This window comes from Gossypium raimondii, chromosome 8, assembly GCF_025698545.1.
Source record: "Gossypium raimondii isolate GPD5lz chromosome 8, ASM2569854v1, whole genome shotgun sequence".
NCBI classification, from domain to species: domain Eukaryota; kingdom Viridiplantae; phylum Streptophyta; class Magnoliopsida; order Malvales; family Malvaceae; genus Gossypium; species Gossypium raimondii.
The window spans coordinates 23,805,698-23,827,086 of NC_068572.1; the positions used below are offsets into that span (position 1 = coordinate 23,805,698).

The following is a 21,389-nucleotide window of genomic DNA, read 5'->3' on the forward strand; positions in this document are numbered from 1 at the left end:
CCCAATTGAATATCTCGCACGATACGTATAATTTATGCCTAAAATACAATCTAAATCCCAAATTGGATGGATTAAGCTTACATAGGATAATCGATTTTTATAATTTGGTTATAATGAGTCGATGAATTATGTAAGGCTACTTATTAACAATATTAATTACTAATTACTTATATTTGTTTTTAAAGATTTTTATTGAGATGTCAGCACATGTTTCAGTTTATAAAATAATAAACTGAATACAAAATCCGTAATACTTTGCTAATAGTTTCATCAAGGACGAAACTTTATGACTGGAATTCGGCAATAGAAAGCAGGAAACAACGGTAAACCTTCCAACCAATAACAAATACCATATACTTCAAGATCATTACAATAATAATAATAATTGGAAATATATTGAAAATTCCATGTGTAGTCAGTTCATCAAAATCTTAGTGCCTTCTTCATAGGTTTCTAAAACCCCAAAACATTTTTTTTTTTTTTAAATAACACTCACGCCCTTACATTCCAGTGAAAGCTTTTTTCCCACCACCGGAAGACCCAGCAGGAATCACTTTCAAAACATTGAACCTCACAGTCTTAGACAATGGCCTGAATTATTATAAAAATAATTGACAAAAACAAATTACAAACAAAACCAAAATTGCCAAAACATGACTATTCAACTCTGTAGATTCATAATAAACAAATGTAACAAAATCCTTTTTTAGAAGTATTACCTGCATTGACCAATAATGACATGATCCCCTTCCTTCACACGGAAGCATGGAGAAATGTGAGCAGGAATGTTTGAATGCCTCTTCTCGTACCTGGAAAATGAAAAGAAAATTTTATTCTCCAAAAAGATAAATGAAATACCATTTTCATAAGAGAAGCACATTCAAATTAAGCTGGATCATGCCTTTGGTATTTCTTGATATAATGAAGATAGTTCCGTCGAACAATGATTGTCCTCATCATCTTGGCACTATGGCAAGTACCAGCTAAGATGCGGCCCCTGACTGAAACAGGGCCAGTGAAAGGGCATTTCTTATCGATGTAAGTTCCTTCAGGAAACAAGGTACACAACATTACTAAATGATTCAACCAACAATCTTAATATGGTTATCCATTGAATTCTAAACTCATACATGAACATCCGACACTTGGATTACAAAGCAAATATTAAGTAGCATGGCAGAGTCATTCCATCTAGCTTAAAGAAATATTTAGTCAGCTTAAGCTAATAAATGCACGTAACAATCAGAACTTACATAAAGTCTACATAACTGACCGTGATATCACCTAAAGTTCATTCATCAACAATACACATAACATGAAACAAGACGGAAACTAAAAGGAAACGAAACCTTCAATAGCTTCACGAGGGGTCTTGAATCCCAAACCAATGCTCTTCCAGAAGCGGTTCCCTCCCTTTCCTGGTCTCTTCCCTTTACCAGTTTTCTTAGAGCTACAACAATATCACATCAAATAAAACCCACCAAAACTCAAAAAGAAAAAAACCCAAAATTGGAAATAAGCATGAAAGCTCAAAGGTTTCCTTGGTATAGAGCAGTAAGATTACCTTAAAAACACTTTGGGCTGCTTCAAAAATGCTTTCTCGGTCTGCAAACAAATGAGAAAAAAACCAGTAAATGAGAAGAAAAGAAAAGAAATGAATGATAATGACAATAGATCTCAGTGTAGACCTGTTCCGCCATGGTTGATGAGCTTCCTGGAGAGTGTGGCGCGGATGTGCTGCGGGCAAAGTCAAAGAAATTAAGAGAGGACAAGCCTGAAACCCTAATCCTAAGAAATAGCTCGACTTTCAATGGGCCAATTTGGACCAGCTAGTCAATTTGGGCCTTCAAATGTTAAAGCTATTTCAACGCAATTAGAATGGCAAAACTCAAATCCGCTGACACCATCTGATAAATTTTTAATTTATCTGTTTAAATGAAGTAAATTTCGATGTGATGTGGGGCGAGAGGAATCAGATGAATTTTCTTTAAATAGTTTATATAGAGTGATTATAGTAATTATTTGTCTTGCATTGTTAATTATATGAAATTATTATTTATCATTATATATAATTATTAGATAAAATTGTAACAATATGTTTTAGAAAAATCTCACTAATTTGATCCATGGATTCTTAATGTGGGGCCCTCGTTAATTTAATCTCAGGACATTCAAACCTTGATATAGAATGCTTGCTAGGTGATATGGTCTCAGATAATGGTACTTGGAACTTTGATTTGTTTTAGCTTTGGTTGCCAGAGATGGTCATCCATAAGATTATTGGGGTACTTTTACCACACCCTCTTGCAGGAGTAGATAGGATTATTTGGGGGGACGATGACAGGCTCTTTTTTCGTCAAGAGCGTCTACAGGAAAATTCGAGAAAATTCATGGAAGCCAAAGGAGGAAGCGTGGGAGATCCCTTGGAAATATCAAGGACCACAAAAGGTTAGATTTTTTATTTGGCTGGTGCTGGAAAGAGTTTGACGGGGGATTAGTCATAGCTCGATGTATGGGGTTTGTAGGCATAGCACTGAAGATCTGTTGCATACTATTTGAGACTACCTTTTAGCAAGAGAAATTTGGAACCTTTTAATTCTTACTGACTGATTTGCTAGTTGTTATTCTGGTAATTTACAGGAATGGATCACTTCAAATTAATACGATCTTGGCTTTAGGGAGGTTGATTGGCAATGTTTATTTAGGATTCTCATCTGGCGCATATGGAAAAATCGTAATTTATTTATTTTTCAGGGTACATCCTGGAGCAGTAATGACACTATTAAGGCCTCATATAGCTGGGCAAAACACTTTATGATGTCCGGTAGTAGACATACGAGTCCATTCAACGTCCTTGTTCGTGTTCTAACTTGTCTGAGTATGGGACTTACTTGAATACTGATGGATCTGTTAGACTTGAGGATGGCTCTGCTACAGCAGGGGGAATTGTACGTAATCGTATTGGGAAATGGATCTTAGATTTCAATAGATTCTTAGGGAGTTACTCAGTGTTTGAGGCAGAATTGTGGGGCATTTTAGATGGCTTAGGCATTTTGATTGATCGAGGATACAAGGAGGTGCAGATTCGGACTGGCAGTATTGAAGTGGCTAGTGCCATACATGAGATTTCATCAGGTGGACCTAAGACGACTTTAATTAGGAGGATTCTTCAACTACTTTAACGGATTAAGCTTTAGAGCATTTACCATATTCTTAGAGAAGAGAACCAGAAAGCTGATAGACAAGCAAAGTTGGCTCACATAAATAATCAAAGGTTGCAAGTTTTTGAAGTCTCCCCCGCTAAAGGGTTTGAATTATGTAATGTAGTTTGTTTCTCTATTTTCTTATTTATCACCAAAAAGAAAATCTCATAAGTTTTTAAATTTAAATATAAATTTAAATATTCTCTTGAAGAATTATGTTTAAATATTTTTTATCTTTAAAAGATTGAAAATATTAAAGATAAATAGTAAAAATTAAATTAAACCGAGCAAAGTAAATCGAGAATGGATACATCTAACATTCATGAAGTGATAGTGATTTTAAAATTATATATTTATAAAAAGCGAGGTGACATGTTAATTGTGACACGTTGATGGATTTAAAATCCATCTCTATAGTTGTCTATGAGTTTAATTTTATTTTTATTTTTACATTTTTGTTTGCAATTGGTTATTTATAATTACAAAAAGAATTATAGGGAATGTCTATTTTACTTAAAAATATTTTTTCATTTTTATTTGTTTCATGAAAAATAATTTCGTCAACGAAAAATGACTTACAAGTGAAGTAAAATACTTTTTTTTGTAAATTGACTTATCCTTTTGAAAAGTGTAAATCATTCTACTGAAAAAGGTTAATCTATGAGTAATTTTATTTTTATATAAAATTAAATTTAATAAAGCTTAATATTATTATATAAATAATATTTTAATTTTAGTTTTAAAAACATTTAAAATATTTAAATATTAAATATTATAATGTAAATTACTAATATATTTAATATAATTTATTATTTTAATATATTATTTCACATTACAAATTTATTTTAATAATAAATTTAAATTTTTAACATTTGAATTTTTATTAAAATTTAATAGTATTAATAGCTTTTTATTGATTTTAATTTTTTTATAATTTTTAATAAAAGCAGGGGCTTAATTGCTTTTTTTGAAAAAGTTTGAGGGTCTTTTCGATGCATTTTGAAAGTTCAAGTACCCAATTGAGTGAAAAAAAAGGTAGGGGCTTAATTGCTTTTTTTTGAAAAGGTTTTAGGGCCTTTTTGATGCATTTTGAAAGTTCAAGTACCCAAATGAGTGTAAAAAAAAACAGGGGCTTAATTTTTTTTTAAATTTGAGGGTTTTTTGAAAAAGTAGAGGCTTAATTGGTTTTTTTTGCAAAAGAAAGATAGTAGGGCCTTAATATTTTGAAAATAAATTTGTTAAATTTGAATTCATTATAAAGACTAAATTACAAAAAAAAGCTCTTTTTTAAAAAAAAAAATACAAAAATAGACTAAATTTTTGAAAATTTACAAGAATGAGCTAATTTTGATAAAACACTCCTAGTTAGAAACACTTTCAAGGAAAACTAAAAATAAATGCTTCTAACTGGAAGCATTTTTCACATGTAACCAGTAAAAATACTTCCAGCGCTGGAAGTGTTTTTTGCCACATAAGCACTAAAAATGGCAATACAATTTTTTTTGATACTACCTATTAATGTGAAAATAAAACTTACAAAACATGTCTTTATGTAGACCTAAAGTCTCATTTCCCTTGTTTTCTTAAGTAATGTGAGATATGAGACCCTTATTTTCTTAAATAATGTGGGATATGGGATATGTATATATATAGACTCATGAATATGTTTGCAGCTTGTTCCTAGACAATGTGAGATTACTTCCTCTTTTAACTAACAATATAAGATTAAAGGCTACATTATATTTTATATTTTTTTTACTTAAGTTTAAAATTTTGTTCATAATGTAACAAATATTTTCCTTTTATGTTTTAGTTTTTCTTTTTAGAAAATTTTACATGTTGATAGTTGTATTTATATTTTGCATAATTTGTTATTATGGTTTATTTTGAATAAAATTTTGTTTAAAGTAATGTGTTGAAATTCATTACAATTTTATTCATGATGTCAATTAATAATATTAATTTTTATTTGTTCATAGTATTTTAAATTTTATATATTCTATACATTAATAATTCATTTATATAGATATTAACACATGTATTAATATTGTATTCGCATTATTTTATTATTTAATAATTTGATATAGAGATTTAGTTTTAACTTTAAATTTATTTTCTTAAAACTATTACAAATTACTTATACATTATATAAATATAACTAATACAATATGATACAAAACTTTAATCTAATTTTTGGGATCATAGAGTAACATTTTATAATTTTAAACTAGTTCAAGTACATTATTTATATCATTAGATGACTAATGCCTTACAAAATGGATTTGAATTGAAGCTGACACATTAGATTTGTTGAAAATGATATTACGATTCTAATTCCTTTGGCAAAGGAAACTCTGTTCTATCAAAAATATTCCGCGCTTTCATTTCCTATAGAAATAAACTCAGCTTTACCAACAACATTATTCAAGAATTTTTATTTCAAAAATAAATATTTCTTTTATCAACATGGAGCCAAATGGAAACAGTCGGGTCTACTTCACTTTTCTTATTTGTGAGACAATGTTAATGCAATTATTTTCCTACACTTTTTTGGCTCATAATTTCGGTCACCAGTCTTTGGAATTGCAGGAAAAGAAAATAAAAAATATATATAAAATATAGTTTATGCTTTGTTTAATTATAAAAAATTATAAATTACAAAAATATAGTGTAGTCTTTAATTTTATGTTATTAGTTAAATAAGAAAGTAATCGCATATTATCTAGGAACAATCTGTAAACTATTTGTTTCCTTGAAAATAGACTCATTGAGAAATTTAAGACTGTAAATTAAAACCATAATTATTTTTTTACAATTTTTAGTGATTTTCCAAAGTCAGAATAGGGGATTTCGAAATCATTCTGACTCTGTCTCACTAAAATTCCAATATCTCAGAATATATAACTCTTTTGTCTATTCTTTCTCTTTTCTATGAAAATAGACTCATTAAGCTTTAATTCCATATCTCATTCAACAACTAACTCAATTCCTATAATTTTTGGTGATTTTTCAAACTAACGTCACTGTCACTGCCCAAATCTGTTCTGTTTCAATTTCACTCATTCATACAACAATATAACAATTTATTCAACATTCAATAACAATTTAATTTGTAGGCACAGTACGAGACTTTATCACTCCAGTTATTCCTTTGCAATTTATCACATTTCAATCACATATTCATATTTGTTTGCAATTACTCATATCCCGTTGAACATGTCGGAATACTAACGAATATTCGGTGGTTTGCACATAGTACCACCCATGTGACCATTGTCATCTGATACACATAGTACCTACACATAGTACTACGCACGTGATCAAGCTTTCCAGTTCACGTAATAGCCTGCACATAGTACTACACACGTGACCAATGCCATTTGGTACACATAGTAGCCTGCACATAGTACTACACATGTGACCATTATCTAACGATACACGTAGTAGCCTGCACTTAGTACTACACACGTGTTCATAGGTACTTTATTCAATCCTTTCCTATTCCGACGGTCCAACAAGGATTCTCACTTTTCAATATTTTACAATTTATCCGAAATCAAATCACAATTTCCAATATTTCAGTCCAATACCATAACGAATTTAATAATTCGATTCGAACTACTTCAAATTTTACTCGACAATCATATATCCACAATTCAAGCTAATTTTGTTCAATTCAACTATCAATACTAAATTTCTAATTGTTAAATAACTATTTCATATTCAGCCATTGCTCATATATTATAACAAAATATTAAAAATAATTATAAATGATGTATTATTTACATACAACTTACCTCGGTGCAAAATGTAGTGATTTTGCAATTTAATCCGAAATCTTTTCCTTTCCCAAGTTAAGATTGATTCCACGTTCTTCTTGATCTATAATATTAAATTTAGGTTGTTCAAAATTCACATTTATCCAAAACAGCCCTTGACTCAATTTTTTGAAAAATTACAATTTTACCCCTAAACTTTTGCATATTTCCACTTTTGTCCCAAAGCTCGGAAATTAAACTTCATCCCTTATTCTTATGTTTTATGACATGCTGAACATTTTTCCCTTCTATGATAACATCAAATTCCCACTCTAACACTTACTTATGAACATTAGGTATTTTTACCGATTATGTTGTTTTACTCAGTTTCACTTAAAATCGACTAGCAAAAGTTGTTTAACATAATTTCAAACTTCATATTCTACCATAAAACATCAAAATAAACACATTTCACCTATGGGTATTTTTCCAAATATGAACCCTAACATGAATTAATGGTAGAATAAGCTAAACCGAGCTACGAGGACTCCAAAAACGTAAAAAAAACATTAGAAATGGGGCTTGGATGCACTTACTATGAGGCTTGGAAGCTTGAAAACCCTAACTATGGCTTCCCCCCTTGTAAAATTCGGCCTTAGCTTGAAGATGGACAAAACTTGCCTTTTAATTTTGTTTTTAATTCATTTTAATAACTAAATGACCAAAATGCCCTTAATGAAATCTTTGGAAACATGCCTAACCATGTCCATTTTTGTCTACCAACTTAACCAATGGTCTAATTACCATATAATAACCTCCAATTTAAAATTTCATAACAAATTGGACACCTCTAACATATAGAACTCAACTTTTTCACTTTTTACAATTTAGTCCTTTTGACTAAATTGAGTGCCCCAATGTCAAAATTTTCGAACGAAATTTTCATGAAATCTTTCAATGAAATTGTAGACCATAAAAATATAATGATAATAAAATTTTTCCTCGTCGGATTTGTGGTCTCGAAACCATTGTTCCGACTAGGCCCTAAATCGGGCTATTACAACTCTCCTCCCTTTAGGGATTTTCATCCCCGAAAATCTTACCAGAAAATAGGTTTGGGTATTGTTTTCTCATAGCTTCTTTCGGTTCCCACGTAGCCTCTTCCATTCTATGTCTTTGCCACAACACTTTTACTAAGGCTATACTTTTATTCCTTAACTGTTTGACTTCCCGAGCTAGAATCTTTATCGGTTCCTCCTCATAGGTCATATCTGGTCAAATTTCAATCTCTGTCGAAGAAATTACATGTGAAGGATCTGAACGATAGCGTCGCAACATCGAAACATGAAATACATTATGTATCCTTTCCAACTCTGCTGGCAACGCTAACCGATAAGCCACGGGTCCAATCCTTTCAATGACCTCATACGACCCAATGAAACGTGGACTCAATTTATCCTTTCGACCAATTCTCAAAATCTTCTTCCACGGAGACACTTTCAAAAACACTTTATCGCCAACTTGAAACTCAATCTCTTTCCTTTTTAAATCCGCATATGATTTCTGTCGATCTGAAGCAGCTTTCAAACAATTACGGATTATTTTCACTTTTTCTTCAGTTTCTCTCACCAAATCAACCCCGTGAATTCGTTTCTTACTAAGCTCGGTCTAATACAAAGGGGTTTTACACCTGCGACCATACAAGGCTTCGTACGGTGCCATCTGTATACTTGACTGATAACTGTTGTTATAAGCAAATTCAACCAAAGGTAAGTATTTTTCCCAGCTACCTTCGAATTCTAAAACACAACATCGGAGCATATCTTCAAGAACCTGAATTACTCTTTCGGATTGACCGTTGGTTTGTGGATGAAATGTTGTACTAAAATTCAATCTCGTACCCAAGGCTTCTTGCAACTTTTTCCAAAACCTCGAAGTGAACCTCGGATCTCTGTCCGAAATGATGGATATAGGCACTCTTTGTAATCTCACAATTTCAGCAATATACAACTCAGCCAATTTATCAAGTGAGTAATCGATACGTACCGGTATAAAGTGGGCTGATTTCGTCAATCTATCAACAACAACCCAAACAACATCTTTCTTTTTAGGAATCAAAGGCAAACTTGTTACAAAATCCATCGTAATTCTATCCCATTTCCACTCAGGAATCATCACTGGCTGAAGTAAACCTGAAGGTACCTGATGGTCAGCTTTCACTTGTTGGCAAATCAAACACTTTGATACAAATTCAGAAATATATCTTTTAATACTCGACCACCAATACAATATCTTTAAATCATTATACATTTTCGTACTACCTGGATGAATTGATAAACCACCACTGTGTGCCTCATGTAAAATCGTTCGAATCAACTCATCATCTCTCGGTACACATATCCTATCACGGAACATCAGATAATCATCTGATCCAATTTGAAAATTTGTATCACCACCTGATTCACACTGAGCTCTTTTGACTTGCAATTCTCTGTCATTCTTTTGGGCTTCACGAATTTGCTGAAGAAATAACAGTCTAGCCCTCAATTCAGCCAAAATCGAACCATCATTAGACAAGGTTAATCTCGTACTCATAGTTCTCAAAGCAAATAAGGATTTTCTGCTCAAGGCATCTGCGACTACATTCGCTTTTCTAGGGTGGTAATCAATCACTAGCTCATAATATTTTATTAATTCGAGCCATCTTTGTTGTCGCAAATTCAAATCCTTTTGATCCATTAAATACTTCAAACTTTTATGATAAGTAAAGATTCGACATTTTTCACCATACAAGTAATGACGCCAAATTTTCAATGCAAAGACGATGGCAGCTAATTCTAAATCATGCGTCGGATAATTCTTCTCGTGCGGTTTCAACTGTCTCAAAGCATAAGCTACTACTTTGCCCTCTTGCATCAACACGCAACCAAGACCATTTAGTGACGCGTCACTATAAATCACGAACTCTTTCTCCATCTCAGGTTGCACCAAAATCGATGCCTCTGTCAATAATGCTTTCAATTTTTCAAAACTCTGCTGACATTTATCAGTCCACTCAAACTTAAAATTCTTTTGCAGTAGCTTAGTCATAGAGAAGCAATCATCGAAAATCCCTTGACAAAACGTCTATAATACCCAGCTAAGCCCAAAAAGCTTCTAACCTCTGATACATTTTTTGGCGGTTCCCAATCAATAATTCCCATAATTTTGTTTGGATCAACCCTAATACCATCACTTGAAGCTATGTGTCCCAAGAATCCGACCTCTCGGAGCCAAAACTCACTTTTACTAAATTTAGCAAACAATTTCTTATCTCTCAAAATCTGCAACACAATTCTCAAATGTTCGGCGTGCACGGATTCATTCCGAGAATAAATAAAAATATCATCTATGAACACCACCACTAATTTATCCAAATACAATCGAAAAATCCGATTCATCAAGTCCATAAGAATAGCTGGAGCATTAGTTAAACCGAAAGGCATCACAAGGAATTCATAGTGGCCATACCTCGTTCTGAAAGCAGTTTTTGGCACATTTGACTCTTTAACTCTCAGCTGATAGTAACTGGATCTCAAATCAATCTTTGAAAATACTGTTGCCCCTTTTAACTGGTCGAACAAATCATCAATTCTCGGCAACGGATACTTGTTCTTTATATTCACTTTGTTGAGCTGTCGATAATCAATACAAAGTCTCATAGAGCCGCCTTTCTTTTTCACAAATAATACAGGAGCACCCCAAGGAGAAAAACTCGGTCTTACAAACCTTTATCTATCAACTCTTGCAACTGAGCTTTTAATTCTTTCAATTCGGTTGGAGACAATCTATACGGAGCAATGGAAATCAGTGCAGTCTCAGGTAACAAATCAATAGCAAACTCAACTTCTCTAATCGGAGGTAACCTAGGCAATTCCTCTGGAAATACGTCTGAAAATTCACAGACTACCGGTACTGATTCAAGCTTCGACTCAGTCATATCAGTATTTAACACACAAGCAAGATAATTTTCACACCCTTTTCTCATGTATTTCTGAGCAGACATGTGCGAAATCACCATAGGCAATTTATTTGATTCATCTATTTCAACCCGAAGAATTTCACCATTTTCACATTTCAACTCAAGAATTTTCTGTCTACAATTCACCTTGGCATCATGTAATGTCAACCAATCCGTCTCCAAAATAACATCAAACTCATCAAATGGTAACAACATCAGATTAGCCGGAAAATAATTGACCTTGAATCACCAAAGGACAATTGTTGTAAACCTTATCAACTAACACATATTTTCCTAAAGGATTTGACACTTTAATCGCAAACTCAGTAAATTCAACAGGCAAACTCTTATTAGATACTAAATTCACACAAACATAGGAATGAGTAGGCCCGGGATCAATCAATGCAATAACATCAATATCATAGAGAGAAAATGTACCAATAATCACATCAGGGAATGATGCATCCTCTCGAGCACAGATGGCATAAGCTCTAGCGGGTGATTTAGTTTCTGGTCTCACAACTATATCTTTCATTACACTTTTGCTGCTAGCTCTGCTTCCGGTATTTCTCGGTGGTCTACCCCTGCTGACAGTATCACCCGATCTAACATTCTGAAATTTTTCTTATTCAATCTTCTCGGGACAATTTCTAACATAGTGTTTTCGAGAACCACACTTAAAACAAGCTGGCTAATTAAACAACACTCACCAGGATGTCGCCTACCATAATGCTGACACTCGGGTTTATTAGACTTCACAGTACCCGCACTTGCCATTGAAGTAGCTTGAGCTCTAGAACCCGAATATGATCTCCCCCGGTCTCGGCGTGAATACCCAGCTGAAGTAGTCAATCTAGGATTCATCTCTTTGGACTTTTTTGACTGAGTTTGGAATGATTTACTCATTGGCCTCTTTCTAGCATCTAGTGCCTCAATCATAGCTTTTCTCTTTTCTTTATTCAATTCTTCAGCTTTGTAAGCTCGATCAACCAGTACCACAAATTCTTCCAATTCCAAAATCCTAACTAACAATCTGATATCTTTATTTAATCCATCTTCGAATCTCTAACACATGATAGCCTCTGTGGACACACATTCCTGAGCATATTTGCTGAGTCTGACGAACTCTCTTTCATATTCTGCCACAGACATTCGGCCCTGCTTAACTCGAGGAACTCTTTACGTTTTTGATCAATGAACCATTGGCTTATGTACTTCTTTCTAAATTCCTCCTGGAAGAAATCCCATGTAACCCTTCTTTCGGAACCACAGATACCAGTGTCTTCCACCATCAGTATGCTGAATCCTTCAGTAAAGATATAACACATTTCAAGCATTCTTCAGGAGTACAAGATAGCTCATCAAATACCTGAATAGAATTCTCAAGCCAAAACTCTGCTTTCTCGGGATCATCATCTATATTAGCCTTGAATTTTTCAGCCCTTTGCTTTCATATTTTATCAACTGGAGGCTTACTCAATCTTACCAAGTCAACACCTTGTAGAGTTATAGGGACCGGTTGGGGAATAGGAGGTGGTGGAGGAGGTTGAACATTCAGATTTGCTCGAACAAATTCTGTATACCAATTGTTCATCATATGGAAAAAGGATTCCCGAGCCCCATCTACCTGTCTTTGTGTTTCAGGTCTATATCCTCAGGCACGGTCCCTTGTGCGGGAGCCGGTGTACTACTCTCTACACCGTCAACTACAGCTCGGCCGGGATCCATTTACTATAAAAAAACAATTTAAAGTGTCAAGAGTCATCACATTATCTCAGAATACTTATGGCATGTATAGATAGACTTTCAAACTTTACGTTGGTGCGAGAACCGACTAAAGCATAGCTCATATACCACTAAAATGTAACATCCCCTTACCTGTGTCAAACGCCCGGACCGAGTACGAGGCATTATAGAACTTTAACAAAATAAATTTTTCATATTTTATTTTAAAGTCCCTTTTTTTTGCATTTAAACATTTACATACTTGCTTTAAAATTTATCAACACAACATTGAAATTTCATACATGTGGAATTTAATCCATATTAGTCCATATCAACGATTTATACAAAATAAACTATTATATAGTATATACAGAACAATTTATGACACATAACAAAATGGCCAAGTCTTCTATACATGCTATAATTCCAAAATAATATTTTTGACTAAAATACCCAAAAGGAAGTTGATAGTGTGACTGGATCTCTGAAAACCTCCAATTTTCGAGCTGGCTTGGAAACACTATAAAACAAGGGAAAAGAGAAAGTGATAAGCATATAGCTTAGTAAGTAAGTATGTAATTAATAAACAAGTTTCTAGCATATTTCCATAGTAATATAATCATAATCACACATAAATTCATTCTTTATTCAAGTTCCAACAAGCTGTTTATTCTCGTCATAGTCACTAAATTATTTTCATCTAGAGTTACGGAACTCCAAATTAAGATCTGTAAATTTTCCCTAAAACTATACTTATATATATTCTTACCATAAAATTTTTAGAATTTTTGGTTAAGCCAATTAGTACAGTTTATTCTTTAAAGTTTCCCCTGTTTCACTGCTCGACAGCTCTGACCCCTCTTCACTAAAAATTAATTCTCTATTTGTACAGAATTCAAATGATGTTTCTGTTTGTTTCTCTTGAAAATAAACTCATTTCGAAATATAAGCATGTAAATTGAAAACCATAATTATTTTTTTACAACATTTAGTGATTTTCCAAAGTCAGCACAGGATATTTCAAAATCATTCTGCCCCTGTCTCACTAAAATTCCAATATCTCAGAATATATAACTCTTTTGTCTATTCTTTCTCTTTTATATGAAAATAGACTCATTAAGATTTAATTACATATCTCATTCAACCATTAAATCAATTCCTATAATTTTTGGTGATTTTTCAAACTAACATCACTGTCACTACCCAACTCTGTTCTATTTAAATTTCACTCATTCATATAACACTATACCAATTTATTCAACATTCAATAACAATTTAATTTGTAGGCACAGTATGAGACTTTATCACTCCAGTTATTCCTTTGTAATTTATCGCATTTTAATCACATATTCATATTTGTTTCTAATTACTCATATCCCGTTGAACATGTCGGAATATAATGAATATTCGGTGGTTTGCACATAGTACCACCCATGTGACCATTGTCATCCGATACACGGAGTAGCCTACACATAGTACTACACACGTGATCAAGCTTTCTGGTTCACGGAGTAGCCTGCACATAGTACTACACACGTGACCAAGGCCATCTGGTACACATAGTAGCCTGCACATAGTACTACACATGTGACCATTATCTATCGATACGCGTAGTAGCCTGCACTTAGTACTACGCACGTGTTCATAGGTACTTTATTCAAGCCTTTCGTCTTCCGACGGTCCAACAGGGATTCTCACTTTTCAATATTTTACAATTTATCCGAAATCAAATCACAATTTCCAATATTTCAGTCCAATACCATAACGAATTTAATAATTTGATTCGAACTACTTCAATTTTTACTCGAAATCATATATCCACAATTCAAGCTAATTTTGTTCAATTCAACTATCAATACTAAATTTCTAATTGTTAAATAACTATTTCAAATTCAACCATTTCTCATATATTATAACAAAATATTAAAAATAATTATAAACGATGTATTATTTACATACAACTTACCTCTGTGCAAAATGTAGTGATTTTGCAGTTTAATCCGAAATCTTTTCCTTTCCCAGGTTGAGATTGATTCCACATTCTTCTTGATCTATAATACCAAATTTAGCTTGTTTAATATTCACATTTATCCAAAACAGCCCTCGACTCAATTTTTGGCAAAATTACAATTTTACCACTAAACTTTTACATATTTCCACTTTTGTCCCAAAGCTCGGAAATTAAACTTCAACCCTTATTCTTATATTTTATGTCATGATGAACATTTTTCGCTTCTAATATCAAATTCCCACTCTAACACTTACTTATGAACATTAGGTATTTTTACCGATTATGTTGTTTTACTCGATTTCACTTAAAATTGACTAGCAAAAGTTGTTTAACATAATTTCAAACTTCATATTCTACCATAAAACATCAAAATAAATACATTTCACCTATGGGTATTTTTCCAAATATGAACCCTAACATGAGTTAATGGTAGAATAAGCTAAACCGAGCTACGAGGACTAAAAAAAAATTAGAAACGGAGCTTGGATGCACTTACTATAAGGCTTGGAAGCTTGAAAACCCTAACTATGGCTTCCCCCCTTGTAAAATTCGGCCTTAGCTTGAAGATGGACAAAAATTGGCTTTTAATTTTGTTTTTAATTCATTTTAATAACTAAATGACCAAAATGCCCTTAATGAAAATCTTTGGAAACATGCCTAACCATGTCCATTTTTGCCTACCAACTTAACCAATGGTCTAATTACCGTATAAGAACTTTCAATTTAAAATTTCATAACCATTGGACACCTCTAACATATAGAACTCAACTTTTGCACTTTTTATAATTTAGTCCTTTTGACTAAATTGAGTGCCTAAACGTCAAATTTTTTAACGAAATTTTCAGGAAATCGTTTCCTGAAATTGTAGACCATAAAAATATAATGATAATAAAATTTTTCCTCGTCAGATTTGTGGTCTCGAAACCACTATTCTGACTAGGCCCTAAACTGGGTTGTTACATATTAAATAAACATTAAAATACTAATTTTTCCATCGAAATCGTGGTCCAAAAACTACTATTTTTGTTACCTCTAAAAATCAGGATCTTACACAATTTACGATTTGGTGAAATACTTACATAATCGATTGTACAATCGCACAATTCCAAAAGTTGGGTATAGATCTGGGATTTTCGAATAACACTTCATAATATCCAATAATTCGAATGGTTATTATTGTCCTTATCGAATATATATAGATAAACAAAAGAATATCGTAGACAGAGGATAATCTAAACTTACATAATATCAAAGGAATAGGGGCTCAACAACTTCCTACAGAGAGTTTATTAGAGAGGAGGATTTGCAACTAGACAGAAGATAATATAATATATAAAAAATGAATTAGAAATAGGATGTGATATACTCCTTTTTAAGAATAAAATATCAAATTTTAGGTATTATAGAAATTAGTTATGAGAAGAGCAGGAGAAAAGAAGAAGAATCAGAGAATTTAGCTGTGGTCGACGGCAATAGCGTGACCGCGATGGTGAGGTGGTGGTTTAGTGGCCTTTAGAAGTGGTGGAATGGAGGAGAAATGAAGAAAATAGGAAAGGAGAAATATGAGGAGCAAGGAGGAAGGGCGGCTAAAGGAAGAGGAAGAGAGAAGATTAGAAAAAATAAAAATAAAAGTCTGTCTAGGTGCATGGTCGACCAAGGTATGGTAAAGGAGGGAAAAAGGAAATAGGGGGGACAAAGGCACCAAAAGTGGATCATAGGAGTGAAAATGGGGTTATGTAAGGTAAGTTGACTAGAAAGAAAAGGAAAGAAATCCTTGCCTATAAGGCAAGTGAGGTGGACAACTAAGGGGGTTTGACCTACTTAGAATTGTCAAAAATAATTTAAATAAAATGTGGGAGTGTGGTGGCTTGAACATGGGACCTTTTGGAAATAATTCACTCCCTTAGCCACTTGGCCATTTAATTCCTTGTGTCATAAACTAACACAATAAAATAAATAAAATATAGGGCGTGACAGCATACATGTTTCTTCTTGAATCATGATGAGGTGATAGCTCAGTGATTGAAGGATGTAAGTGATGTAAGGAAGACGTTTTGTTGAGAAAAGGAAAATGTTTTAGAGCAAGGTATAGTAACGAACAAGTGTAAAAGAATAGAACTTGAGAAAGCATTCACTAGAGACAAGGTTGAAGGTTAAGAACGATAAAACCGCCTAAATAAGTTATAAATTGTGATGTACAAATATGAATAATGTAAATGACGTTTTTCTCACTAAGTTTCCATGAACTTATCTGTATATGTTATGTCCCAGTTAAATTGATATGGGTCTGCGCCAGGAGGGAGATGCCAGGATTACATCAAAGAAATGGCGTATCGGGTTATTATGCATATTGAGCGAGTTTGGCAGAGTGTCCCAAGATTGAAATGTTACTTAGAGATCCATACTTTGGGGTATCTATAACTGATTAGGATTTCAATGTAGGCATTATTGTAAATTAATTACCACGCATTGTAGTTGTGTTTACTCATTGTATTTACTTATGTATTTTAATTAAAATTTTGTAATTAAGTTAGTTGTAATTATCTGTAAATTGTATAAATAAATTAAGCTTGTATGTGTATTCGTGTGGTAATACCCAAGGTCTAGATCCGATTAATTGGATCGGGTCGATGGGATTACAAGTTTTGTATCAGAGCACGATTTAGCTGGTTCTTGGACCGCGATGTAATTGATGTATTAATAATAGTAGTTTAATGAAGAGAAATAATAGTGAAGTAAAAAGATAAGAGAAAGGTAAATGATGATTTCATTGCTAAAGATGAATACATTAACGAGTTAATAAAAAAAGAAAAGAATGGGATTACACAAAGGAAAATATTAGTCCCCACCCTCATTAGTCTGATTAATGGGTGCAAATGGGATCTCGTCAGCAAAAGGAGGAACTTCAGGATTCTGGCCCTTAGATACTAAACACTCATCATTCTCATCACCATTAGGCGTAGGTGGAATTATAAATTCCTCTGATTGTTTCCATTCCCTTTGAAATGTTTCCTATTCCATCTGGACAATAAACGTCAAAGTTAAGTGACTTAATGGTTATGTTTTTTAGGCAATCGAAGTCTACTCTTCTAAGGTCAAGAGAACTTGCGGCCACTTGGGCGTGTGTCATAACGTTGCCTACATAATAGCACGGGGACTAGTAAGCAAAGCTAGACACGGAAGACCTAAATTAACATAGAGTCGCCACTAACCAATTAGGGCTAGGTTCGTTAGCCACCTATCGTCTAAAAGTCTAGAATTAATACTACGGAAAAATCCTAAAAGTCTAGACTTGATCTCATCACCAAATTTTGGGTTCAATAGTACGATTACATGTGGAGAAGGTTATAGCACCCCCACAATGCCTATCCGAGGATAGTCTTACGAGGTTTTAGGAGCTAGGTTTTTTTTATTTAAGCATATTAATGTCTTAATCTAGACTAAAATCTTATGGAGATCTTAAATAAAAACTCTAAAGAAAATTTTACATGTAACTCGATTAAGATGCGTTCACCAAACTTATCTAATTTGAAACTTGAATTAGAGATTTTTACTTTTAACGGGAACCCTAAAGGATACCGAAATAATTCTAGTAAAACACCTTCAATTCCTAAAATTAATTTTATTTTAGAATTCTAAAAGAACCTAGAAATTACCAATGAATTAAAAGAAATATTAAAATCCATCTACAAATTATTTGATCTTTTATAATTATTATTTAAAAGATTTAATTAATAACGTTGAACCTATCAAGATCTTACGAAAGTATCCTATGTCGGATTTATGATTTATTTTACTTTAAAATTCTTGATCTAAGGTTAAAATTAGTCAAAATCTTAAAATAATATATCTTAAATAACATTTATTAGCTTGCTTAAAAAGTTTCTAAAATAAAATACTTAGAAAGACCTACTCATGATTTACAATGCACCTACAAAAATTTTTAGTTTTAATCTTAAATAAAGTCCTAGAGAATATTTACATATTAATTTAAGATTCTAAAGAGGAATCCTATGTGATATTTAAAATTAGTTTAAAACCCTAAAAAATATCTTACATATTATTTATATTTTTCTAGGGTAAATGGTAGATAAGATCTTAAGGACTAACCTAAATCCAAATGTAAAAATCTTATGGTTTCATTAAAATGTAACACCTACTTAACTAACTTCATGTCAACAATTATAGGATGGAAAATGATCTAAAGTTTCCTCTTTTAAAATAAATAGTAATAAAATAGGAAAATTAATTAAATTGGCTAAAGTTAATGAAAAGTTAAAACTCTTTCAAAAGGACAATAATAAAAGGAAAACTTAAATAAATGAAATAAATAAGACTTTAACATGATGATAATAATAATAACAATAATAAACCTTATTCATAATACAACAAAAGAATCAAAGTAATGAAATAAATAATATTAAAATGTATGTAATGGGAATGTGTAAAAAACATAAATATAAATGACATAAAAATAAATAAAGACGAAATAAGATTAAATAAAAATTATACAAGTGTGAATAAATAAAAACATTAAAATAAAGTGCATAATTGACATTAAATATATAATGTATAAATGGAAATGAAAGGGAAGATATAAGTGTAAATAATTTATTAAAGATGGAAACAAAATGACATAGCTTGATTTTGGGACTAAAAGATAAAAAATGTGGAAGACAGAGGGCTGGTGTAGCAATTAATTTACTTTTAGTTTTTAAATGTTGGATTTAAATTGAAGGTTTGAATAAACAAAAGGGTTACAGGTGTAAATATGCTAGAGAGTGAGGGTGGTGCTACAAAAAATGAGGTATTTTTTGTAAATTTAAAAAATAAAGGGGTGAGAATAAATTACTCATTTTTGGCACTTATAATTGGGGAAAAAAAACTATTCATTCTTTCATTTTTAACCTCATTAGAAAAAACTCTTCCTCATTCTCTTCCTCCTTCTATGTTGGTCATGACTTCTCTTGACTTTTCCCAAGAATAATAACTCCTTTTCCTGAATTTGGACTGTTCCAACTGTGAACCCTGTACCATGCTCTTTTGCAAAATTGCATCTTAAAGTAGATATTCTCTAATATAGTTCCTTTCTCTTGCTCTCTCTCTCTCTCTCTCTCTATTTTTTTGTTTCTTTTTTTGTTTTGTTGTTTTGTTGTTTTTCTATTTTTCTTGATTTAAGCAAAATCTTCTGTTTATAAACTCTTACATTCTCCAAGTAGATTAATTCCCTAATTTAAACCGGCCATGAGCAATCAGAGATGGACTTGTTCCAAGGTTATAGTGTCGACTTGAGTTTATGTGCCAAAGAAAAGGGCTAAAATAGGCTCAAATAGATTACTTCAGGGCTCGTACCGAGGGATCAATTTCTTCTAAAAATCTTCAATATCCTCCAGGGCATCTCATATCTCTTTTTTTTAGAAATCTCTCTTCACTGCTCATTACTGAGTTTTCACCCTAAAGTTCAGCTCCCTCTTTTATGATCTCTAAGACGTTACAATTTCACAAGGATTAACTTCCTGATTTGAACAAACATATTCAATGAAAATGGTCTTTTAAGGGTTGTAACGTGGTCTAAGGGTTAAGGGTCAATCAGGGAAAGGTTTTCTAGGCTAAAATATATATTATGTGAAAGATTATAAAAACCATGAGGAGTTATTTTGAATTTTTGATTGTTCATTCCATCTCCCAATCACTTTTCTTTGTTCTTACTCCTTCCTATTTCCTTTCTTTTTTTATTTCTTATTCGCTTTCCCTATTTCTTATTTTTTTTCATTTTTTTAATGAGATCAAAAACTTAGAATTTTACTTTTATTCTTCATGATCTTTCTTGTCAATTCATGATGTTCGATGGATGACTTTAATTAGGGTCCAGAAGCAAGATACATCAGGCTCAAAATAGGGTTACAAGGGATATAATTTTCTCCAAGTGACGGGGAGAATAAAAAGATGCCATTTATCATTTCAAAATATGGTTAATCTCATAAAAAAAGTCATTCTTAGGAATGCACCCTTCTTTTCAATTTGAATTGCGCATAATCTCATGTTTTCCTCACAATGTTGTAAAATCATCGATCCATACCTAAAACCTCACAATTTGTCCTCCAATGTGGAGTGTGGTCCTTCGGTAAGGGTCAATTTTGAACAAGCAAGATGGCCCAAATTGGTTAACAAAGGATGAAATTTTCTTCAAGTGAAGGATATTTCAAAAACAGATGTCATTCGTCACTTTGAACATGGCTAACTTATGAAGTAATTAACCTTAAGGAGAATGCAAGGTTACAAAGCAAAATGTAACCTCAAATGTGATGTACAAAGAAAAGCAAAACAGAAAAAGCCAATATTACTTAATGTGAAAAAATCTTTAAGAACAATCAAGCTTAGTTTTTAAGCAAAGTATTTTTTCACTGCACCAAAATTTATACGGATCAACATCTTGTCTCTATCCATTTCAGCGAGAATCAATGCTCCACCAGAGAAAGCTTTCTTTACCACATACGGTCCCTCCCATTTTGGTGTTCATTTTTTCCGATGATCATGAACATATGGTAGAATCTTCTTCAGTACCAGATCCCCTTCTCTGGATTGCCTTGGTCTCACCTTCTTGTTATAGGTCTTCATCATTCTTTGCTGATACAACTAGTCATGACATAAAGCTGCTAATCTTTTTTCCTCAATTAAACTCAACTACTCAT

At 32.5% G+C, this 21,389-nt stretch overlaps 1 protein-coding gene across 1 annotated transcript; it reads right to left on the minus strand.

The window, feature by feature from the left end:
- Nucleotides 1-324: 324 nt before the first annotated feature.
- On the minus strand, nucleotides 325-1,819 carry LOC105791065 (40S ribosomal protein S11). The gene is made up of 6 exons (XM_012618943.2): nucleotides 1,689-1,819; nucleotides 1,565-1,605; nucleotides 1,350-1,450; nucleotides 902-1,046; nucleotides 720-809; nucleotides 325-591 (listed from the first exon to the last, which is right to left on the minus strand). Exons 1-6 carry the CDS (start codon nucleotides 1,698-1,700, stop codon nucleotides 501-503), a joined length of 480 nt encoding a protein of 159 aa, XP_012474397.1. The 5' UTR covers nucleotides 1,701-1,819; the 3' UTR covers nucleotides 325-500.
- Between the last annotated feature and the right edge of the window lie 19,570 nt (nucleotides 1,820-21,389).

What these genes read in the sequence shown, in the direction of transcription:
- LOC105791065 (XM_012618943.2), bottom strand. An exon ending in TATATCAAGAAATACCAAAG is followed by an intron (nt 810 to 901) that starts GCATGATCCAGC and finishes TTCATTTTCCAG; the next exon opens with GTACGAGAAGAGGCATTCAA. An exon ending in GTCATTATTGGTCAATGCAG is followed by an intron (nt 592 to 719) that starts GTAATACTTCTA and finishes ATAATAATTCAG; the next exon opens with GCCATTGTCTAAGACTGTGA.